At 39.0% G+C, this 26218-nt stretch overlaps 1 protein-coding gene across 2 annotated transcripts in view; it reads right to left on the bottom strand.

Annotated features, from left to right (window-relative positions):
* il15ra (interleukin 15 receptor subunit alpha) overlaps positions 1-22308 on the bottom strand; it is a 65351-nt gene extending 43043 nt beyond the window's left edge. For both annotated transcript variants that reach the window (XM_062996631.1, XM_062996622.1), the window contains exon 1: positions 22001-22308. In XM_062996631.1, coding sequence (XP_062852701.1) covers positions 22001-22064 — 64 coding nt within the window. In that variant the 5' untranslated portion in view covers positions 22065-22308. The remainder of the gene's footprint in view (positions 1-22000) is intronic.
* Positions 22309-26218: the final 3910 nt, after the last annotated feature.

The raw sequence follows: 26218 nt of genomic DNA on the forward strand, positions 1-26218 counted from the left end.
AAGAACTTTGTGGCATTTTAACACAGAGCTGATGCACGGCTTTCTCTTTGCATGTTATGCTTTCAGATTTCATTTCTTGATGCAATGGGAAACTGTGTTAAGTTACAACAGTTTTCTAAAGTATTCAGAGCCATTGTGTCTAAATTGATCACAGTAGCACGTTGATTTCTAATATAATGTGTCTGAGGGCTTGAAGGTCATGTACAGTCAACAGTGGTTTCCATCCTAGTGGTGCGTTTGACCCTCGCCAGTTACCAATTCAACTCTTATTGTGGAGAGTTTCTACATGTTGTAATAATTTCATGAGCAATTTATAAACATTTTAGTCTTTCTGCTACTGTCTCAGAGCCTCATGCATCAAATTCAGGATTTGCTGCAACAGGAAATGCAACATGACACTCTAGTACACAAAGAGAAAGACCAACATCAAATCTATGAAGGAATGCCTCATAGTTGGGCAACTTGCATATTGTCGCTGTCCGATGAAAAACACGTATCTCCACTTTTAGCTGTTTTCACTTTTTTACATGTGTTGATTGTGGGTATAAATCTCTGTCTGTCCATAGCAGCGTTTATCAAAATGACCAATGAAAAGATAAAAAAACATGCAATCTTTTTAACAAGTATCTCCATTGGCTGCTAGACCTGTCCATCAAAACCGCGCATTTTCTCCTCCTTTCCCTCCTGAAACAAACGAAATAACGAAAAAACTGAAATTAAAAAAACATTTTCGTTAACTGAAATAAATAAAAACGGTAATTAAAAGAAAAAATGATAACTAACTGGAACTGTATTAGGCGTTTACAAAACTAACTAAAACGTACTAAAATTATAGAGAGAATACCCTTCATTTTCATGTTTGTCAATTTATTTATGAGCCTTGTGAACTGATATGAAATCGATTTTTTCCCACTCAAGCAGTTTTACGTTAGCTGCCGGCACCGTACGGTACCTCATGGTCCCTGACGGCACTTCTTGTTTACAGTCCGTTTCTGCTCACCACGCTAGCCTGCAAAATGATGACAGCAAAAGTTAAGTTGATGTTTTTCTCAGATTGAGCACCTTGATGTGTGTCTCATCAATTAGTTTATATTATTATTAGGGCTGTCATTAATCGTGTTAATTACCACGATTACGCGATTAACGCGTAAAATTTTTAATCGCGATTAAAACAATTTATCAAGATGAAACATTTTAATCAACCTATTTTTATTGAGCTGTTTGTGCCACGTAAATATGTGTCTCTGTGGTAATTTGCGTTTCTTAAAAGTGCATGAAGCAGAACGCTGATTAACAGAACAAAATAAGCACAGCCGGACACGGTCATTTCCGATATCTTCCCTACACACTTGCTCCCTATGCCCTATAGTACACTTAACATTCTTAAAGGGTCAGACAATATATTTGTAATCCACATTACATGACCGGTGAGACGTTAGAAAACAACAAACTTTTTCTTAGAACAGCCCCTTTTTAAGGAAAAATAGTTCTTGTGTGAATTACAAGGGCAGGAAAAACTACGGCAGATACAAAAGGTGCACGGGGAAGGGGGGGGGCTCCACAACATGAACTCAACCACTCACCTCACCCCAAACCCCCCGCCTCCCACTGACTGCACTCACCAGGTCGTCATTATTAGATTACAATATTTTCGTTAAGTAAAATTAAAATAACTAAAACTGTGCATTAAAAATACCAGAGGCAGGAATTTGAACTTGAAGTGTAACTTCTGAGTGAGTACTTTTAATTCATTCTGATCAGCTATCAGCGTATGCAATTTGTTGAGGGGGCCCAAAATTTTTATCGTGTGACAGCCATAATTATTATGTTCATGTGTGTCCTTAGTCTATTGACTATTTTCAGCAGCAGTATTACACACATTTTGCACTTAAGGCTGCTATCTTGTGGACTGTTACAGTTTTTGTGGACAGTTTGTTGTTCAACAGTAATTGAATACATTTTTTAAATGGTATCTTTTGTTGAGTTTTTATTACACAATATTTACTCTGACCTTTTTGAATCCTGCACCTGAAAAATAACCCAAAGCATGAAATGTACAGTGTATCACAAAAGTGAGTACACCCCTCACATTTCTGCAAATATTTTATTATATCTTTTCATGGGACAACACTATAGAAATAAAACTTGGATATAACTTAGAGTAGTCAGTGTACAACTTGTATAGCAGTGTAGATTTACTGTCTTCTGAAAATAACTCAACACACAGCCATTAATGTCTAAATGGCTGGCAACATAAGTGAGTACACCCCACAGTGAACATGTCCAAATTGTGCCCAAAGTGTCAATATTTTGTGTGACCACCATTATTAGCACTGCCTTAACCCTCCTGGGCATGGAATTCAACAGAGCTGCACAAGTTGGTACTGGAATCCTCTTCCACTCCTCCATGATGACATCACGGAGCTGGTGGATGTTAGACACCTTGAACTCCTCCACCTTCCACTTGAGGATGCGCCACAGGTGCTCAATTGGGTTTAGTCCATCACCTTTACCTTCAGCTTCCTCAGCAAGGCAGTTGTCATCTTGGAGGTTGTGTTTGGGGTCGTTATCCTGTTGGAAAACTGCCATGAGGCCCAGTTTTCGAAGGGAGGGGATCATGCTCTGTTTCAGAATGTCACAGTACATGTTGGAATTCATGTTTCCCTCAATGAACCGCAGCTCCCCAGTGCCGGCAACACTCATGCAGCCCAAGACCATGATGCTACCACCACCATGCTTGACTGTAGGCAAGATACAGTTGTCTTGGTACTTCTCACCAGGGCGCCGCCACACATGCTGGACACCATCTGAGCCAAACAAGTTTATCTTGGTCTCGTCAGACCACAGGGCATTCCAGTAATCCATGTTCTTGGACTGCTTGTCTTCAGCAAACTGTTTGCGGGCTTTCTTGTGCGTCAGCTTCCTTCTGGGATGACGACCATGCAGACCGAGTTGATGCAGTGTGCAGCGTATGGTCTGAGCACTGACAGGCTGACCTCCCACGTCTTCAACCTCTGCAGCAATGCTGGCAGCACTCATGTGTCTATTTTTTAAAGCCAACCTCTGGATATAACGCCGAACACGTGGACTCAACTTCTTTGGTCGACCCTGGCAAAGCCTGTTCCGAGTGGAACCTGTCCTGGAAAACCGCTGTATGACCTTGGCCACCATGCTGTAGCTCAGTTTCAGGGTGTTAGCAATCTTCTTATAGCCCAGGCCATCTTTGTGGAGAGCAACAATTCTATTTCTCACATCCTCAGAGAGTTCTTTGCCATGAGGTGCCATGTTGAATATCCAGTGGCCAGTATGAGAGAATTGTACCCAAAACACCAAATTTAACAGCCCTGCTCCCCATTTACACCTGGGACCTTGACACGTGACACCAGGGAGGGACAACGACACATTTGGGCACAATTTGGACATGTTCACTGTGGGGTGTACTCACTTATGTTGCCAGCCATTTAGACATTAATGGCTGTGTGTTGAGTTATTTTCAGAAGACAGTAAATCTACACTGCTATACAAGCTGTACACTGACTACTCTAAGTTATATCCAAGTTTCATGTATATAGTGTCGTCCCATATAAAGATATAATGAAATATTTGCAGAAATGTGAGGGGTGTACTCACTTTTGTGATACACTGTATGTACAGTATATATATATATATATACAGTATATATAATATATAAGTAGCCCAGTAGTTGTATCAACATCTGCATGTAATCAATAACTGACTGTCAAATCAGATGTCTGTTTATTTATTAGGGATTTTAACATCATGTTTTACACTTTGGTTACATTCATGACAGGAACGGTAGTTACTCATTACACAAGATTCATCAGTTCACAAGTTTATATCGAACACAGTCCTGGATAATTTAGTGTCTCCAATTCACCTCACTTGTATGTCTTTGGACTGTGGGAGGAAACCGGAGCACTGGAGGAAACCCACGCAGACACGGGGAGAACATGCAAACTCCACACAGAGAGGACCCGGACCGCCCCACCTTATAAAACCTTTCTCTTATCAAATTAAGAGAAAATAAAAATAAATTGTGCTCCAGTGGGAAGTAAGAACAGAAATGAGTCTCTCCATCATGAATTAAATGCTGTAATTTCGCTGTACACGTTTCTTTTTTAGATAGCGCCATTTGTCTCCTGTCTCACTCGTGTTTTTCTCAACTCTCTCCTGCACAGTCGTCTGTATCTCTCCCTTAGTTTTTTCTACGTTCGCTATCTTTCTTTTTCTTTCCACCGTCTTTTCACATCAGTGGCGGCTGCTGGTCTTTCAAAGAGGGGAAGCTCATTGTCAGCTTACATCATAAAATTTGTCAATTTATTTACACATAAATTCTGCCCTCTGTTCCTTTTACAAGAAAATGGCCTGAAATGGGTTGCAGCAGTTTGTCTTTCGACTTCACTCGCAAAATCCGCGATGGGACTGAAGCTCCTAGTGATTAAGTGACTAATGAAGTGTATTGCTTTGGCAATACGAATGTCCCTATTTGTCATGCCAATAAAGCTTCTTTTGAGTTTGAGTTTGAGAAGTGAGAGCACTCAAACTAGCTGTCAATCAAAACGGGATTCAGCCTTTCCACTGATCCTCCAATCATCTTGCAGAAGCTCAGCGTCCACACCCGCCCACAGCTCCATTCACCCCCAGAGACGCACAGCGTCCGGGGGCGGGACAAAATCGAGGCATTTATCCAATGACCGGCGAGTTTCGGAGCATTAAAAAAAAAAACTCAACGCAGTCCCATAGAAGTGAAGAGACGCTTAGCTTCTGTGGGCAAATGCATTGACGCTACGGGAATGTATGAGTTAAGTTAAGAAAATCGAGTCGATTTGTGATAAGTAGCTGATTCTGAACGAACTCGTCTTCGAGATGAACGTGTTCTAACGCATTTGTAGTCAATGAAATGTTAACACAACTGTACATATTTGACCATTTAATTTTGGACATTTTAGGGGAAGCTGAGCTTCTTAGAGAAATCGCCCCACTGTTTCACATGTAACTCGCCTCTAACTCTCTCATCTGTCTGCACTGTAGAGTCGCAGTGTTTACCGGCTGGAATGCACAGACTTGATTGGCTGAGTGGTGTCACGTGATTGGTCTGTGCGTTTTCTCATCCGCTAAACCGCTACCGTAAAGACTACAAAAGCTGCGCCGGTTAAAATAGAAGCGCTCCGTCAGGTTTCAAATCATAACTTTCTGTTTTGGCTGTAGGTCCGGGTCCGTATGGGACAGCTTCTGGGTCCGGATCCGGACCGCGGTCTGCCTGTTAGTGACCTCTGGTCTACAGTATCAAACGCAGAGCTGAGGTCAAGCAAAACCATAACAGAACATTCACCTGCATCAGAAGGCATTAATAGATCATTGGAAACCCTCAAAAGAGCGGTCTCCGTTGAGTGTCCCTTTCGAAATCTTGACTGATACTTATCATAAATATTATATTTCTCCAGAACAGCAGTGAGCTGGTTAGCTACCACTTTCTCTAAAATTTTAGATAAAAATGGGAGTTTGTTTTTGGTTATACAGATGCTTTAAGTGCACAAAAAAATACAATAGACAGACTTTTTACCCGCATGAGGCGAGTTCACATGCGGAGCAGCCTTGTGTACGGAGAGCCACACCCTGATCAACACATTTTTCCTCGACCCTGTGCAGGCGGCATCAATCAGCCAGCAGATCTCATAATTGCATCAGTTAATCGTTGTTCATGTAGCTGCCCAGACTGCCAACGAGTTCTAGATGTCAGCTCTGGTGTGCTACCGTGTGTTTTACTGCTGCGCCACCTGAGCTGCCGCCAAAGCATTTTTAAATAAAAAAGAAGAAACTAACTACAGATTCTTTACAAAATGTCTCAACTTGAATATGGGGTTTGTGTTCAGAAGTGGAACAGTGAAATCATTTCCAGTGCAGGACTGTGTTCGAACACTCCCAGGGTTTTGTTTGGGGTTTGTTTAAGCCGTTTAAAGCTGGACTTGGTTTTGTGCTTTAGATCCTTGCCTTGTTGCATAGTTTAACTGTATCACAGACTGACGACATGATTTTCTCATTCAGCACTTTCTGGTAAAGAACAGAATTCATGCTTCTGTCAGTCATGGCAATTCACCAAGAACCTGAAGTAGCAAAGCATCCCTGCAATATCACACTAACACAACACGTTTGACTGTTGATAAAATGCTGTATTTACTCTAGGTCTATTTAACACAGCTTGTGAACCCTGGCCTATTTAACACAGCTTGTGAACCTGGCCCATTTAACACAGCTTGTGAACCTGGCCTATTTAACACAGCCTATTTAACACAGCTTGTAAATCCAGCCTATTTAGCACAGCTTGTGAACCCAGCCTATTTAACACAGCTTAACACAGCTTGTGAACCCAGCCTACTAAACCCAGCTTGTGAACCCAGCCTATTTAACACAGCTTGTGAATCCAGCCTACTAAACACAGCTTGTGAACCCAGCCTATTTAACACAGCTTGTGAACCCAGCCTATTAAACAAAGCTTGTAAACACAGCTTGTGAACCCAGCCTATTTAACACAGCTTGTAAATCCAGCCTATTAAACACAGCTTATGAACCCAGCCTATTTAACACAGCTTGTGAACCCAGCCTATTAAACACAGCTTGTGAACCCAGCCTCTTTAACACAGCTTGTGAACCCAGCCTCTTTAACACAGCTTGTGAACCCAGCCTATTTAACACAGCTTGTGAACTCAGCCTATTAAACACAGCTTGTGAACCCAGCCTATTAAACACAGCTTGTGAACACAGCCTCTTTAACACAGCTTGTGAACCCAGCCTCTTTAACACAGCTTGTGAACCCAGCCTCTTTAACACAGCTTGTGAACCCAGCCTCTTTAACACAGCTTGTGAACCCAGCCTATTTAACACAGCTTGTGAACTCAGCCTATTTAACACAGCTTGTGAACTCAGCCTATTTAACACAGCTTGTGAACTCAGCCTATTAAACACAGCTTGTGAACCAAGCCTATTTAACACAGCTTGTGAACTCAGCCTATTAAACACAGCTGCAGGTCCTGACAAGATACCTGGTGGTATGCTCAAGAGATGTGCGGATCAACTGACTCTTGTCCTAACAGACATATTTAACATCTCCCTGAGTCAAGCTGTTGTTCCATCATGTTTCAAAACCTCAGCTATTATCCCAGTTCCAAAAAAATCCACAGTAACTAGTCTAAATGACTTTCGACCAGTAGCACTCACCCCCATAATAATGAAGTGTTTTGAAAGACTAGTCAAGAACCATATAACATCTGTCCTACCTCCATCACTTGATCCTTTTCAGTTTGCCTACCGCCCTTGCCGGTCTACTGATGACACAATTTCAACTGCTCTTCATCTAAGCCTGGAGCACCTGGAGAAAAGGAACTCACATGTACGGATGCTGTTTGTTGACTTCAGTTCGGCTTTTAACACAATAATCCCCCAGCATCTGTCCAGCAAACTGGTCACACTGGGACTAAACACCACACTGTGCAATTGGATTCTGGATTTTCTCACAGACAGACATCAGTTTGTGCATGTAGGCAACAACACATCAACCACGGTCTCACTGTCTACAGGATCTCCACAAGGATGTGTGCTGAGCCCTCTACTGTTTACTCTGATGACCCATGACTGTCGTGCTAAGTCCAACACAAATCACATAATAAAGTATGCAGATGACACAACAGTTGTGGGACTCATTCTGGACAACAACGAGACTGCATACAGAAAGGAGGTGAGACTCTTTGTGGAATGGTGCAGCAATAACAACCTGGTCCTGAATGTTGATAAAACCAAAGAGATGGTGATTGACTTCAGGAAAAAACAGCCCATTCACACCCCGACCTACATCAATGGCACGCCGGTTGAAATTGTTCAGAACACGAAGTTCTTAGGGGTTCACGTTACGGACAACCTGACCTGGTCCTTGCACACCTCCTCTCTGGTCAAAAAGGCTCACCAGCGATTGCATTTCTTACGCCGATTGAGGAGGGCCCATCTCAGTCCACCCATCCTCACCACTTTCTACAGAGGCACAATAGAGAGTGTTTTAACCAGCAGCATCTCTCTCTGGTATGAGAGTTGTAACATCTCAGAAAAAAAGGCCCTCAGGAGAGTGGTTAGGACAGCAGAAAAGACCATAGGGGCCAGACTTCCACCTATTGAGGATCTGGCTCAAAAGCACCTCTTGTCAAAAGCCAGGAGCATCATTAGTGACTCCACTCACCCGTCACAGACTGTTCACCCTTCTGCCCTCGGGTAAAAGGTACAGTAGTCTACGCTGCAACACGGACCGGTTCAGAAGAAGTTTCTACCAAACTGCCATCAGACTTCTGAACAGAAAAAATTAACCCAAATCTGATAAATATTTTCATCTATGGGTATAACATGTGCAATATCCTTAAATCTTAACAAGCAGTAACAAAATGTGCAATAACAAAATGTGCAATAATTATCATTATGTATAACCACTGTGAATTTTTCTGCATGTGCAATACTTTAACTACAATGTGCAATTTTCGTAATGTCAGTATTATTATTAGTAGTATTATTTAACTTTACTATTCTATTACTATTCTATATATATTTCTTATTTTTTAAACCTGTGGTGTTTTTAACGTGAACCAATGCACGTAATCTCGTTTTTTCTGTACACTTCGGTGTACAGTAAAATGACAATAAAGTAAATCTTGAATCTTGAATCTTGAATTGTGAACTCAGCCTATTAAACACAGCTTGTGAACTCAGCCTATTAAACACAGCTTGTGAACCCAGCCTATTAAACACAGCTTGTGAACCCAGCCTATTAAACACAGCTTGTGAACCCAGCCTATTAAACACAGCTTGTGAATCCAGCCTATTAAACACAGCTTGTGAACCCAGCCTATTAAACACAGCTTGTGAACCCAGCCTCTTTAACACAGCTTGTGAACTCAGCCTCTTTAACACAGCTTGTGAATCCAGCCTCTTTAACACAGCTTGTGAACCCAGCCTCTTTAACACAGCTTGTGAATCCAGCCTATTTAACACAGCTTGTGAACCCAGCCTCTTTAACACAGCTTGTGAACCCAGCCTATTAAACACAGCTTGTAAACGCAGCTTGTGAACCCAGCCTCTTTAACACAGCTTGTGAATCCAGCCTCTTTAACACAGCTTGTGAACCCAGCCTCTTTAACACAGCTTGTGAACCCAGCCTCTTTAACACAGCTTGTGAACCCAGCCTCTTTAACACAGCTTGTGAACCCAGCCTCTTTAACACAGCTTGTGAACCCAGCCTCTTTAACACAGCTTGTGAACCCAGCCTCTTTAACACAGCTTGTGAACCCAGCCTCTTTAACACAGCTTGTGAACACAGCTTGTGAACCCAGCCTCTTTAACACAGCTTGTGAACACAGCTTGTGAACACAGCTTGTGAACACAGCTTGTGAACCCAGCCTCTTTAACACAGCTTGTGAACCCAGCCTATTAAACACAGCTTGTAAACACAGCTTGTGAACCCAGCGTCTTTAACACAGCTTGTGAACCCAGCCTCTTTAATACAGCTTGTGAACCCAGCCTATTTAATACAGCTTGTGAACCCAGCCTATTTAATACAGCTTGTGAACCCAGCCTATTTAATACAGCTTGTGAACCCAGCCTATTAAACACAGCTTGTGAACCCAGCCTATTAAACACAGCTTGTGAACCCAGCCTCTTTAACACAGCTTGTGAACCCAGCCTATTAAACACAGCTTGTAAACACAGCTTGTGAACCCAGCTTATTTAACACAGCTTGTGAAACCAGCCTCTTTAACACAGCTTGTGAACTCAGCCTATTTAACACAGCTTGTAAACCCAGCCTATTTAACACAGCTTGTGAACCAAGCCTATTTAACACAGCTTGTGAACCCAGCCTCTTTAACACAGCTTGTGAACCCAGCCTCTTTAACACAGCTTGTGAACCCAGCCTCTTTAACACAGCTTGTGAACCCAGCCTCTTTAAAACAGCTTGTGAACCCTGGCCTATTAAACACAGCTTGTGAATCCGGCCTATTAAACACAGCTTGTGAATCCAGCCTATTAAACACAGCTTGTGAATCCAGCCTATTTAACACAGCTTGTGAATCCAGCCTATTTAACACAGCTTGTGAACTCTGGCCTATTTAACACAGTTTGTGAACATTTTTGGCATTTAGCAGATGCTTTTATCTAAAGTGACCTACAGCATTGTGGCAGTATACAGTCTGAGCAATTGAGGGTTAAGGTCCTTGCTCAAGGGACCAACAGTGGCAACCTGGCAGTGGTGGGGCTTGAACCAGCGACCTTTTGGTTACTAGTCCAGTACCTTAACCTAGGCTACAACTGCCCTATTTAACACAGCTTATGAAACCAGCCTATCTAACAGAACCAATGTCTTTAAAATGTTAAATTTTTTAACTCAATGGTTTACAGAACATTATTGCAAGGCATAAAGATTCATCAAGTAGTTTTAGGCAAATGTAAAACAAGCCTTTGTTTCTCTTAGCAGGGGTGACCATTAGTAGACTAAAAAACTTTTACCACTTTTCCACATTTTGTCTATTATGTAAAATGACTTATATGGTTTGCTAATGTTCCAGAGCCTTAAAAAGCTCGATTTGTGTGTTTATCTTCTCCACAATGCTTTAAATGATGTCATAATGTGCTGCTTGTCCAGACTGGGGAGTTATACCATCCAAAGGAAACACTGGTTGAGGCGGCAAAGAATGGAATGTCATATTCCGATAAGAGAACACAAGGCAGAGAGAGGTTCCTCATTACTCCTTTATTACAGTAATATTTGAAGGATGCACATGGTTGCCATAACATAGCTATGTTGTTCAAAGACTGTGGCAAAAATGACTTTGTACAAGCTGTGGCAAACAGGCTCTATTGCATAGGTTATGCACAAATTCACAAGCTGTGTTTAATAGGCTGGGTTCATAAGCTGTGTTAAATAGGCTGAGTTCACAAGCTGTGTTAAATAGGCTGGGTTCACAAGCTGTGTTAAATATGCTGGGTTCACAAGCTGTGTTAAATATGCTGGGTTCACAAGCTGTGTTAAATAGGCTGGGTTCACAAGCTGTGTTCACAAGCTGTGTTAAATATGCTGGGTTCACAAGCTGTGTTAAATATGCTGGGTTCACAAGCTGTGTTAAATATGCTGGGTTCACAAGCTGTGTTAAATATGCTGGTTCACAAGCTGTGTTAAATATGCTGGGTTCACAAGCTGTGTTAAATATGCTGGATTCACAAGCTGTGTTAAATATGCTGGATTCACAAGCTGTGTTAAATATGCTGGTTCACAAGCTGTGTTAAATATGCTGGATTCACAAGCTGTGTTCACAAGCTGTGTTCACAAGCTGTGTTAAATAGGCTGGGTTCATAAGCTGTGTTAAATAGGCTGAGTTCATAAGCTGTGTTAAATAGGCTGAGTTCATAAGCTGTGTTAAATAGGCTGGGTTCATAAGGTGTGTTAAATATGCTGTGTTCACAAGCTGTGTTAAATATGCTGGGTTCACAAGCTGTGTTAAATATGCTGGATTCACAAGCTGTGTTAAATATGCTGGGTTCACAAGCTGTGTTAAATAGGCTGGGTTCACAAGCTGTGTTAAATAGGCTGGATTCACAAGCTGTGTTAAATAGGCTGGGTTCACAAGCTGTGTTAAATAGGCTGGATTCACAAGCTGTGTTAAATATGCTGGATTCACAAGCTGTGTTAAATATGCTGGGTTCACAAGCTGTGTTAAATATGCTGGTTCACAAGCTGTGTTAAATATGCTGGGTTCACAAGCTGTGTTCACAAGCTGTGTTAAATAGGCTGGGTTCATAAGCTGTGTTAAATAGGCTGGGTTCATAAGCTGTGTTAAATATGCTGGGTTCACAAGCTGTGTTAAATATGCTGGGTTCACAAGCTGTGTTCACAAGCTGTGTTAAATATGCTGTGTTCACAAGCTGTGTTAAATATGCTGTGTTCACAAGCTGTGTTAAATAGGCTGGATTCACAAGCTGTGTTAAATAGGCTGGATTCACAAGCTGTGTTAAATATGCTGAGTTCACAAGCTGTGTTAAATATGCTGGATTCACAAGCTGTGTTAAATATGCTGGGTTCACAAGCTGTGTTCACAAGCTGTGTTCACAAGCTGTGTTAAATATGCTGGATTCACAAGCTGTGTTAAATAGGCTGGGTTCACAAGCTGTGTTAAATAGGCTGGATTCACAAGCTGTGTTAAATATGCCGGATTCACAAGCTGTGTTAAATATGCCGGATTCACAAGCTGTGTTAAATATGCCGGGTTCACAAGCTGTGTTAAATTTGCCGGGTTCACAAGCTGTGTTAAATTTGCCGGGTTCACAAGCTGTGTTTAATAGGCAAACTTTATGGAGCGCTTCCATAGCACCTGTTGGGTGTCTTTTCACGCTTTAAATATGGCAAAGCCGAGTGACGTCACAGTTGTGCGTTTTTAGGTGAAACCAATAAACTTTCGTACACAGACATTTCTGCATCTTCTCATTCATAAAAATATGTTTTCTTAAGTGATGTTTAGGTTTATTAGCACTGGCAGTTATCGAGGCTTGATGTGTCTCATCTAACTAACTGAATAATCAATTGAATTTGTTAAACTGGAAGATAGAGCTGGCATTGGATAAACGTTTTCATTTGAAAATAACAAAAGTATGCTGCTCAGGTGGCACAGCGGTTAAAAAAACACGCTAGCACACCAGAGCTGACATTTCAAACTCATCGGTTCAAAACTCAGCTCTGTCATCTGGCTGGGCGGCTACATGAACAACGATTGGCTATTGTTCATAAAGGGTGGGAAGCCGGAAAAGGACTTCTCATAACTGATGCAATTACGACCTCTGCTGGCTGATTGATGGTGCCTGCACAGAGTCGAGAAAAAATGCGCTGATCAGGGTGTGGCTCTCCATACACAAAGCTGATCCGCATATGTACTCGCAGATGAAAAGATGCAGTCGGCTACTGCACACGTGTCGGAGGGGACTCTCCTCAGTCAGAAGTGGAGAGATCAGCATTAGTGGAGTGTAAGCGTAATGGAATCGGGTAACTGGGTACAACTAGATTGGGAGGAAAATTGGAAAAAAAAAACTATTTTTTCATGGTGCTCCAGATTTCCTTTTTCAGTATCCAGTAAAGAACTGAAAAATTAGAACTATTTAACATACCACCACAAACAACCATACAAAACAAAATACAAATACAAACCAGGCATGTGTGTTTTATACAGGGTGATAAATCTATTGTTTTGGTTTGTGGCATTAAGATATTGTATTTGCAGTGATCTTTATCAAAATTATGCTGGTATGATAACCTTTGTTAATGATGTTTACATTTACATTTTCAACATTTAGCAGACGCTTTTATCCAAAGCGACTTACACAATGAGCTGAACACGATGAGCAATTGAGGGTTAAGGGTCTTGCTCAGGGACCCAACAGTGGCGGTGGTGGGGCTTGAATCGGCAACCTTTTGTGTACTAGTCCAGTACCTTAACCACTGAGCTATCACCGGCCCCAGCTAAAGGTGGCGGTTTGTTGAGTGTTCAGCTAAAGGTTTGTTGAGTTTCATGTCATGGATCATTACACAAGCATTAAAATGTTTCTACAGTGTTTGTTTTTAAAGCAACTGTATCCTGTTATTTTCTGGTACAGATTACATTCTCTGTGGGAGAACTAATCATAATTAGTGATTGAGATTTTCGGCAGTTTGATTTAATGTTAGTTTAACTCCTCCAGGGCACAGCGTATACACAAAGTAAAAGTAAAAGAGATTATGTGTAAAAGGAGTTTTCTTTCACGTTCATGTCAGAGCATTTGGCAGTGGCTTTTACAGCTTTAATCCAAGAAGTTATGCAAGGGGTTCTTAAACCTTTGGGAACAATGGTTCTATTGCAACAGCATTAAGTTTTCATAACCCCATCACAGCCCCTCTTCACGGTCCATGGGCACGTTATTTTAGCGTATTACTATGAAGAAATACAACCCCAAATCAGAAAAAGTTGGGACAGTATGGAAAATGCTAATTAAATAAAAACACAGTGATCCTTACATTTACTTTGACTTTTATTTGATTGCAGACAGGATGAACCAGAGATATTTCATGTTTTATCTGCTCAACTTCATTTCATTTGTTAATTCATGGCAATTTAGGGCTAGTAATGAGGTGAAAAAACTAAAAGATGTGATTTTAAACAGGTGATGTCAACAGGTGATTGTAATCATGGTTTGGCACAAAAGCAGCATCCAGGAAACAGTCTTTGAGTCTTTGATGAGCAAAGATGATCAGAGGATCTCCAGTTTGTGAGAAAATGATTGAAATGTGTAAAAACAATGTACCTCACACAAAGATTGGAAGGGATTTGAATATTTCTCCCTCTACAGTGCATAATATCATTAAACCATACAAGGAATCGGGAGGAATTTCAGTGTGTAGAGGCCAAGGGCGCAATCTTAAGCTGAACGTCTGTGATCTTCGACCACTAAGACGGCACTGCATCAAGAACCACCACCACAATAGCTGATATAACCACATGGGCTCTGAGGCATCTAGGATGGACCATCACACAATGGAAATGTGTCTTGTGGTCACATGAATCAGCATTTCAGGTCTTTTTTGGAAAAACATCTTCATTCGTTCATGTCTGTTTTATCACTGCTTTATCCTGGTTAGGGTCACGGAGGGTCTGATTCACTGGACAAAACACAGGAAACTCCTTGGACTAGTTGCCAGGCCTTCACCGGGCAGAATTGGCCACCAGTTAGCCTGAGCACATGGTATATACTGGTACCAGTTACCACAGAGCTTCTTTAGATGTCTTAAGGAGTCCATGACTCGGAAAGTCATGTTTTAGTGTATTAAAATTATGATATAGAAACACTAATCCTCTGTTAATTATTACTGCTCTCTCCACTAATGAAATTATTATTATTATTGTTGTTATTAATAATAATAATAATAATAATAAAATAATAATTAATGTTACTATTATAATGCTTGAATTTACTTGCATTCATTGTTTTTTCGTTAAACAAAATAAAGCATGCCCATGCTGTTTGGTGAGTCTTGGTGTCAGTGTTATCATCTTTTTTATTTATTCATCTTTTATTATTTTATTATTATTTTATTATTATTTTTTTTTTTTGCTAGTTATATCTTTCAGTTCAATTTAATTTTGCTGAGTCTTGTTCCTCTCAAGGTTTCGTCCTGTAATTTTAAGGGAGTCTTTCCTTGCCACTGTCGCCCTCGACCTGCTCAATAGGGGTTTTGGTCTGTTGGTCCTGAATTCTGTAAAGTTGCTTTGAGACAATGTTAATTGTAAAAAGCGCTATATAAATAAATTTGACTTGAATTTGACTTTTTTTTATGATGGAGTCAAGCAGTGCACATCAGGTTGCAATAACGGTGCCTTAAAGGCAGTAACAAGTCTAGCAACTAATGTCATTTATTCTTTCGGGCTCTGGTCCTGGAACCTGTGAGTCAAATGAATGATACTGGTAAATCTAATTATATACTGTTAAAGTCCAATTCTTAACTGCCGTTTTTAACTATTTGCTGGGAGAGCAGCTACTTAACAACCAGTGGTCAGTAGAGTGCTACGGATATGGTGAAATAACTGTACTTTTTTTACATTGGAATAAGATACAAGTACAGATATAGCATTCTTAACCCGACTGTCAAAAACACCCCTGGTTTATTTAAAGACAAAAAAGTTAACATCTGTCTTAACATGCCAGACACTAATAAAAGTTCCACCAAACAAAAATCCCCAACCAACATCATCCTGTGTTCAGATGAACACTATCACAGCCAATCATTGTCTAAAATATCAGCGTGCTGGTGTGCCCACGTTTGTTGTATTTTTACTTCCACCAACATAGTCTTTGTGGTATGTATGAATAATCGGATATTTTTTGAGCCATGTAGGTGGACCACTTCCTTTTGATTTCCAGCTAAGAGTACAGTGGGGTCAAAAAGTATTTAGTCAGCCACTGATTGTGCAGGTTCTCCTACTTAGAAAGATGAGAGAGGTCTGTAATTTTCATCATAGGTACACTTCAACTATGAGAGACAAAATGAGAAAAAAAAAATCCAGGAAGTCACATTGTAGGATTTTTTAAGAATTTATTTATGGAAGAAGACCGGGTCTTCATCCAAAGAGTCTTTATTAACACATACAGATGTATGGGCGCAGCTTGGAAGACCAACAGAATCTAACTAGACATATTTTGGGGACACTTTATCTACACAAGACATGAGGAGAGGTATTAAGAAAAAGGGGAGGAGATTAAGGGAAAATGAAATGGGAATAGAGGTACTAGAACAAAGGAGAAGTGTGATCAAAAGGGTTTTGGTTTTATAATGGTACAAGGGAGGTGGTCAGGATAAGGGATAACAAACGGTGTGAGTAGAACAAATGGGAAGTGTGATCAAAAGGGTAAGACATGGTTAGGTGTGTGTAGGATACAGGGAGTGGGGGTAATACAGTATACAAGATGAAAGGATCAAACAGGAGGGTTCATTCAATATACAAAATGGTGAAAAAAGGGGGTAATTTCTCTCAGAAGACAGTGAAGACCTCTGACATTTGTAATGGCTATTATCAAAACTGGTAACATGTCAAGTTGTTATTTCTTTAAAAAATTGTTTTATTTTACTCACTGTTCACTCAACGTCACATTAACTGAAATTAACTGTCCAACTGCATCATATTATCTATCATCTTTACATTGTTTCTTTAATCTTTGTAGAGTTATAAATATTGATGTTAGGCCTGTTGTAGGCTGTATACACACTTTTAAGGGGCAAATTAAGAGAAAAGGCTGCTTTTGTTTTCCGCTGCGCCACATTTAAAATAAGGGTGCCAGAAAGTTTTATTTTCTAAAGCAAAGATTCCAGAAAACAATGTTTGTCTCTCTATAGCAGGGGTGTCAAACTCATTTTCACCGAGGGCCACGTCAGCATTGTAAATCTACCATACTTAGCTCTGTGTTTGGTGTCAAAATGCCAAATTTATATTGTATATCTATAATTGTACTTCTTTAGCACTGACACGACCGACAAATTACCTTCCTTCTGCATCACTTTGTCTCATCTTGGACAATTTGGTATTAATTTGTAGAAATTTCTCAACTTCACTTGTTTGAAACCTGCCTCAGTTAAATGCTGATGTGGAAACACCGCCATCACTTCCATCACCACCATCACCTCATGGGTCACAAAATCGACATGCATTGTGGAAGATTATGTAGTTTATGTAGAGTGAGTGTTTATTTTTATGAGATCAGTTTCAGATGGATGACATAAAATTTCCCCACTGGAACAAAACTGACATCTGAATGGAAACACATGATGGGTGAGTTTCTAGGTTCTAAAGTCACTTTACTTTTCTGGTTATGCTGCAATCTGCACCCACATAATAATATTAATAATAATAATAATCAGAACATCTAATCTTTGCATCACCAAACTGTCACTGTTGTCCCTTTGTCCTCTCAAATCTCTGTAGCAATAATAAGTGTTTCTAACTTCCATGCAAGCCTGACATAGTAAAACACAATTTAATCTAATTAAAAATGAATTATAAAATTAGGTTTGGAATAAATAAAATTAGTTTAGAAAGGTTTTATACATTTTACTTTCTGTAACAGGGGCTGCAGTTCTCCCCGTGTCTGCATGGGTCAAAAGATGTGCAGGTAAGGTGAATTGGAGATACAAAATTGTACATGACTGTGTTTGATATTAAACTAGAGCTGATGAATCCTGTGTAACCTGTAACTACCGTTTCTGTCATGAATGTAACCAAAGTGTAAAACATGACATTAAAAAATCCTAATAAATAAAATAATTACTTTTTGTAACCTGTGGAGCTCTGGTGGCGCACCAGGTATATTATGCTAGACCACCACTGCTGAGATCTGGGTGAGATTTGATTCAGTTCAGGGTATTTCTGATTTGTGCCCACTGTGACCATGACCAAGGCTGCGTCCGGAATCGCATACTTAGAGAGTATGTACTAGATTGGAGGAAGTATGCACTACTCTGCAGGTAAAAAAGTACATACTTCCAGTACAGAAGTATGCAGTATGCACACAACACTGCTACGCACTACATCCGCCATCTTTCCAACGTCAAGTGATGACGTGGGACGTGAAGACGTAATATCACCATGGTTACAGACTCATTACAAACCACATTCGCCAAACTTTTGGATATTTATCGTGTTTTTGTTATTAATTCGTCTTTAAAATGTTTTATTTTATTTATCTTACTTACACTTGTAAACAGAGGACCGCTATCTTTCTTGTTTCTTATTACGCTTCGAACGCCTACGCAGCTCCAGTTGCATTATGGGATACATTAACGGACCGCAAGTGTGCATCGCTTGCATACTCAAACATGGCTGCCCAATAAGTAGGTCATCCGGGTACTTCTCGCGTACCTCTTTGTGTATAATATGTATTCGGACATACTAACCGCTCTCGCGTACTCATTTCGCGTACTATTGAGTATGGAAGTATGCGATTCCGGACGCAGCCCAAGATAAAGTGGTTAATCTGTATTGAAATATTATTTAAACAACTGATTTTAGTATTTCGTTCAAGTTCATTGTTTTCTTGACAGATTTATGTTACATTTATTCATTCTTTTTTTTTAAACTTTATTATGGCCAGGGCTGCAGTGAGTCCAATGTCACACTTAGCACAAGGCAGGAATACACCCTCGGTGATTCAGGACAACACACTTCACTCTTTGTTATATACCAGTGTAAAGTGAGCTTAAAGGTAGGTATGTATGTTAATAAAACCGCATATATACATTTCATATTTATGCTCATGTATATGGATACAACATATATTTAGGGACAGTGGTATCCTAGTGGGTAGGGCTTTGGGCTATCAACTGGAAGATTGGCGGTTTAAATCCAGGCTCTGCTATGCAGCCACTGTTGGGTCCTTGAGCAAGGCCCTTAACCCTGTCTGCTCCAGGGGCGCCGTACGATGGCTGACCCTGCGTTCTGACCCCAGCTTCCAAACAAGCTGGGATATGCAAAGATAGAATTTCATTGTACTGTACACCTGTATATGTACATATGACAAATAAAGTATATCTTCTATAATACCATGTAAAAAAAATTTGTACATGTACATACACACTTTTATTATGGGTCTTTCATATATGGTATAAACTTACATCTACATATATCCAGAGGATACACGTATGTTATAATAATACAGTGGTGCTTAAAAGTTTGTGAACACTTTAGAATTTTCTATATTTCTGCATAAATATGATCTAAAACATCATCAGATTTTCACACAAGTCCTAAAAGTAGATAAAGAGAACCCAGTTAAACAAATGAGACAAAAATGTTGTACTTGGTCATTTATTTATTGAGGAAAATGATCCAATGTTACATATTTGTGAGTGGCAAAAGTATGTGAACCTTTGCTTTCAGTATCTGGTGTGACTCCCCTTTGCAGCAATAACTGCAACTGAACGTTTCCGGTAACTGTTGATCAGTCCTGCACACCGGCTTGGAGGAATTTTAGCCCATTCCTCCGTACAGAACAGCTTCAACTCTGGGATGTTGGTGGGTTTCCTTACATTAACTGCTCACTTCAGGTCCTTCCACAACATTTCGATTGGATTAAGGAACCTAGAGGTTCACATACTTTTGCCACTCACAAATATGTAATATTGGATCATTTTCCTCAATAAATAAATGACCAAGTATAATATTTTTGTCTCATTTGTTTAACTGGGTTCTCTTTATCTACTTTTAGGACTTGTGTGAAAATCTGATGATGTTTTAGGTCATATTTATGCAGAAATATAGAAAATTCTAATGGGTTCACAAACTTTCAAGCACCACTGTATATCACCTTACACAGTGGAGTATAGTAACGAAGTAATAATACTTCGTTACAGTACTTAAGTAGTTTTTTGGAGTATCTGTACTTTACTGGAGTATAAACATTTTCGACAACTTTCGCTTTTACTCCACTACATTTTCTAAAGAAATTGTGTACTTTTACTCCGTTACATTTGACGTATGCATATTCGTTACTCGTTACAACAAAATAATAATAATAAATAAGCTAAATGATGTGAGATGTGTGACAGACTGCAGCAGGTTTGGCGAATCTGCGCTTGAAAGTTAGATCGGTGGTTACACACATTAATGCGCATGTGCAAACAAAGTGAAGTGATGTAAGTTCATGATTAACAAAGTAAATTCGCCGCACCATTGTTTTTTTATTTCTTATTATTAACATTAACATTGTTCAGATATCCAGCTTAAATTTTTGATTACATTCGAACCACAGATATAACGTTTCACTAAATTTGTTTGGAATTAATGCAGTGCAAAACTCAAGAAATGTCGATTTATAAAAACTTACCTGCCGACTAATATTTCTTCATCTAATTTCTGTATTACACCGGCAGAGGAAACATTCATGGTGTTGAGGAAAATGCACGTCTTTAACCCTTTAATGGTCTTAACAAGAAAATTATGTAAAAAAAAAAAAAAGTATTTCTTTGCTTTTCCTAGTTTTCAACGTTTTCAACTTTTCATGGATGATTTTTCAGCTGCTGCTTATAGTTAGAAACAATGTTTTCTTAAGATAAGAATACCAATATTTTTTAGTTTAAACATTCCAGTCAGGGAGTAGATACGACCCAAACAAGATTATTTAAATACAGCTTATTTTTACCCAAATATTTCAATTTAAACTAATAGTTGAGCAGAACATTAAAGGGTTAAAAATGCCACACGTTTTGTTAAATTCCCTTGAGCTGATATATATCTATGACTTGAATGTTCTACTCAAATCAAAAAATTGGGACAGTATAGAAAATGCAAATGAAATGAATGCAGTGTTTCTTACATTTACATCGACTCTTATTCCATCGTAACCCAAAATATTTCATGTTTTGTCTGGTTAACTTCATTTAAACTCTTAACATACATAAACATGCATTTTAAGCTACAACACATTCCAAAAAAGTTGGAACAGGGCAATTTAGGGCTAGTAATCAGGTAAAAAAAATAATAATAATGATGTGATTTCAAACAGGTGACGTCAACAGCTGATTATAATCATGATTTGGCACAAATCATGTTCAGATAAAGGAATAAAATGTATTTAATTCTATAAATTCTTATGTTGTGAAGACCTGGATTTTCTGTAGATGTAAGGTAGGCTCCACTGTTAAGGTGCTTACAGGCTTAAAAGAATAATCTTCATATTTTTCTAAATCCTGACCGCTTCCGTTTATACTAACAGCATTTACTTTTACTTTTAATACTTAAGTACATTTAATATCAGATACTTTTGATACTTAAGTACATTAAACATCAGATACTTTTTGACTTTTACTCAAGTAATATTTTAAAAGGTGACTTTTACTTCTATCAAAGTAAATTTCTGGTAAGATACTTGTACTTTTACTCAAGTATGGACTTCAGGTACTTTATACACCACTGACCTTACATGTAACATATGTGAAAAAACCATTACTGATATAGGGGCATATATGTCATATATTACATTTTCGAGTGAGATCGCACTTCATATAAGTCAGGCTTTACTCTACAATCCCATTGTACTGAAAACAAGCCTTTTTTTTTTTAAGAAGAATGGCAGAATCAAACCTCCAAGCTTAAGCCAACTGTACATGGTTTAAAGATCAGTGAGTAAGTGAACAGCTGAGCGCCTAAACCCTGCGATGGACTGACAACAGGTCCAGGGTGTCGGGTGGTGCAGGACACGCCACGATTCTGACCATAATGATTATGAACATCCTATTAAAATCTAACAACAACAAAATTTCACCCTTTAACTATGCAAATTACAATTCATCAAAAACAAACAACCAGTGGTTTCAGTTCAGGTCACAATTCAAAAGGAACCGTGAATATATGAACAGAATGAGGACAGGTAAGGAGAACATACTCACCCACGGTCCCGGTGATGATGCGGGAATAAAGAAATGTGATGAAGATTAAGAGTAACGTGCGCATATCCAGTGCGGTAGATGCGCTCGACTGATTCCCTCAAACATTTTACTGAAGGCTTGTGCGCTCCTTCCTGCTTCAGCCAAGCACAACTTTCACTTTCTCTTTATTTACGCAGTGCGGATACGCGCAAACTAACCAGCGGATTAATCAAACACACAAACTTCCGTCATCCTGGTGTGATTAATAACATTATGAGTGATTCCAATCAGATACCTGGATTTCCAGTAACCGGGTTTTACCTCTCGTGTAGTTACACAGTTCAGCGCTTCAATCACTGTCGGTCCTGCGTAAGCGTAAACAAACACTGAACCAGGCTGCGTCCTAACTGGTGAGTGCTTAGAAGGGCACTAGAAAGTGTACATGAGTCATTCTATAATTTGGGGTACATTCCATGTCCAATGATAATAATTATATTTATTCTAACTATTTTCTTTAAAAATGTCATATTTTACCTATTAATGGAAAACATGTTGTAATATCACAATAACATTATGTGCATCCTATGCTTCATTTAGCTTGAAATTTGTCATGATTTTCCTAAATGAACAGTTTTTGCTGTGTCCGTTGTTTAAGTTGAGGGTGCCTTGGTTTCAAAATAATGAATACAATTATTAAGGGCAACAACATCCATTTTTTTATTTATTTCAAAAGTTTAAATACTAAAGAAAAATAATATTTTTTAAACTGAGTTTCTCTTTTAAATAATGTAAATATCTTTATTTATTAATGTCCCCAAAAGTTCTGTCAACTATGTTACTAACAGAACTCCACTCAGCAACTCAAAAATGGTTTGTCCTAAAACTATGTGACCAGCATTACATGATATCATTTTTCTCTGTAGAGGGCATATTGAACAAACTGTGGTGAATGTCCTCTTATTTTTTTAAATATTTTATTTATAATAGAACATTGTCAATGAGTATATTAACTGACCGTCAACTATGTTACATACATTGTTATGGTTACTTTTAAAATATGGTAAAAAAAATTTATAATTTTAATTCAAATGTATGTTCAAATTAGACATTATTCTGTTCAAGAAATGACATGTAGTCAGCCAGGCAAGGTCTTCCACTGAAGTTATGGGTCAAAATAGGGAAATTGTCAACTATGTTACCTGTCAACTAAGTTACCTAGTAGTCTACATCTACTGTCCCTTTAAAATAAAATAAAAAATTAATGTTTAAGCTTTGCAACTAGTGGATATGTTACACTAAAGGAATATATTAACTTGAACCACTGATTGTTCTATTGAGAGAGAACATTGTTTTTGTACTTTTTTGGTGATGTGAAATGTACCCCAAATTATAGAATGACCCACATAAAAAAGTAAATACAATACAGTAATGTCATGCAAATACCCTATACAGGGAAATACAATCTCATGCACTGCTGCTTTCATAAGACCTACTGTGACAAAAACTACTACTACCACTACTATGTATATATTTATTTATTTATTAGGATTTTTAATTCATGTTTTACACACTTTGGTTACATTCATGACAAGACAAGTAGTTCAAGTCTTTTAATGTCAAACACAGTCATGGACAATTTCATATCTCTAATTCATCTCACTTGCACGTCTTTGGACTGTGGGAGGAAACCGGAGCTCCCAGAGGAAACCCACACAGAAACTACTAATACCACTACTACCAACAACAACAATTCAGAGAGATTAAAGAGTGAACTTGTTACGATTTTAAATCCTCGACATGTATGTAACTCTATGTAACTCTGAAAAATAATTATATATTTTAATTATACTCAGATGGACACTAGAAAGTGTACATAAACAGTAAATAATGTCATGCAAATACCCAATACAGGGTGTTACAATATCATGCACTGCTGCTTTCATAAGACCTACTGTGACAAAAACTACTACTACCAAAGCGACTTACAGTTGTGACAGTATACAGTTAAGGGCCTGGCTCAAGGTCCCAACAGTGGCAACCTGGCAGTGGTGAGGCTTTAACTGGCAACCTTCTGATTACTAGTCCAGTACATTACCCACCAGGCTACAGCTGCCCTACTACTACTACTACTACTACTACTACTACTAATAATAATATTAATAATAATAATAATAATAATAATAATAATGCACATTTAGACATCCCAGTGATTAAAGCGTGAACTCGTTACGATTTAAAAACCTCGACATGTATGTAACTCAAATATAATTATATATTTTAACTATACTTAAAAGGGACACTAGAAAGTGTACATAAAAAGTAAATAATGTCCTGCAAATATCCTATACAGGGGGATACAGTCTCATGCACTGCCGCTATAATAAGGCATATTGTGACAAAAACCACTACATTTACATTTTCGGCATTTAGCAGACGGATTTTATCCAAAGCGACTTACAGTACTGTGACAGTATACAATCTAAGCAATTGAGGGTTAAGGGCCTTGCTCAAGAAACCAACAGTGGCAACTGATTACTAGTCCAGTATATTAACCACTAGGCTACAGGTGCCCTAATAATAATACAAATAATAATAATGCTCATTTAGACATCACAGGGATTAAACAGTGAATTTGTTACGATTTAAAATCCTCGACATCTATGTAAATCTATGTAACTCGAAATATAATTATATATTTTAACTATACTTAGAACGACACTAGAAAGTGTACATAAACAGTAAATAATGTCATGCAAATACCCAATACAGGGAGATAGAATCTCATGCACTGCTGCGTTCATAAGACCTACTGTGACAAAAACAACTACTACCACTACTATGTATTTATTTATTTATTAGAATTTTTAATTCATGTTTTACACACTTTGTTTACATTCATGACAGGACAGGTAGTTACTGGTTACACAATATTCATCAGTTCAAGTTTAATGTCAAACACAGTCATGGACAATTTCATATATCTAATGCATCTCACTTGCACGTCTTTGGACTGTGGGAGGAAACTATTAACAACAACAATAATAATAATGCACATTTAGACATCAGAGAGATTAAAGAGTGAACTTACATTTAAACAAGTGAACGTTACATTTAAATCCTCAACATGTAACTCAAAATATAATTATATATTTTATATTTTAATTATACTCAGATGGACACTAGAAAGTGTACATATACTGTATGTATAAATATTTCATGCAAATACCCTATACAGGGAGAACTACTATATACGTATATACAGGGGTTGGACAAAATAACTGAAACACCTGTCATTTTAGTGTGGGAGGTTTCATGGCTAAATTGGACCAGTCTGGTGGCCAATCTTCATTAATTGCACATTGCACCAGTAAGAGCAGAGTGTGAAGGTTCAATTAGCAGGGTAAGAGCACAGTTTTGCTCAAAATATTGCAATTCACACAACATTATGGGTGACATACCAGAGTTCAAAAGAGGACAAATTGTTGGTGCACGTCTTGCTGGCGCATCTGTGACCAAGACAGCAAGTCTTTGTGATGTATCAAGAGCCACGGTATCCAGGGTAATGTCAGCATACCACCAAGAAGGACAAACCACATCCAACAGGATTAACTGTGGACGCAAGAGGAAGCTGTCTGAAAGGGATGTTCGGGTGCTAACCCGGATTGTATCCAAAAAACATAAAACCACGGCTGCCCAAATCACGGCAGAATTAAATGTGCACCTCAACTCTCCTGTTTCCACCAGAACTGTCCGTCGGGAGCTCCACAGGGTCAATATACACGGCCGGGCTGCTATAGCCAAACCTTTGGTCACTCGTGCCAATGCCAAACGTCGGTTTCAATGGTGCAAGGAGCGCAAATCTTGGGCTGTGGACAATGTGAAACATGTATTGTTCTCTGATGAGTCCACCTTTACTGTTTTCCCCACATCCGGGAGAGTTACGGTGTGGAGAAGCCCCAAAGAAGCGTACCACCCAGACTGTTGCATGCCCAGAGTGAAGCATGGGGGTGGATCAGTGATGGTTTGGGCTGCCATATCATGGCATTCCCTTGGCCCAATACTTGTGCTAGATGGGCGCGTCACTGCCAAGGACTACCGAACCATTCTGGAGGACCATGTGCATCCAATGGCGGTGCCGTGTATCAGGATGACAATGCACCAATACACACAGCAAGACTGGTGAAAGATTGGTTTGATGAACATGAAAGTGAAGTTGAACATCTCCCATGGCCTGCACAG

Source organism: Trichomycterus rosablanca, chromosome 1 (assembly GCF_030014385.1).
Source record: "Trichomycterus rosablanca isolate fTriRos1 chromosome 1, fTriRos1.hap1, whole genome shotgun sequence".
Classification (NCBI taxonomy): Eukaryota; Metazoa; Chordata; class Actinopteri; order Siluriformes; family Trichomycteridae; genus Trichomycterus; species Trichomycterus rosablanca.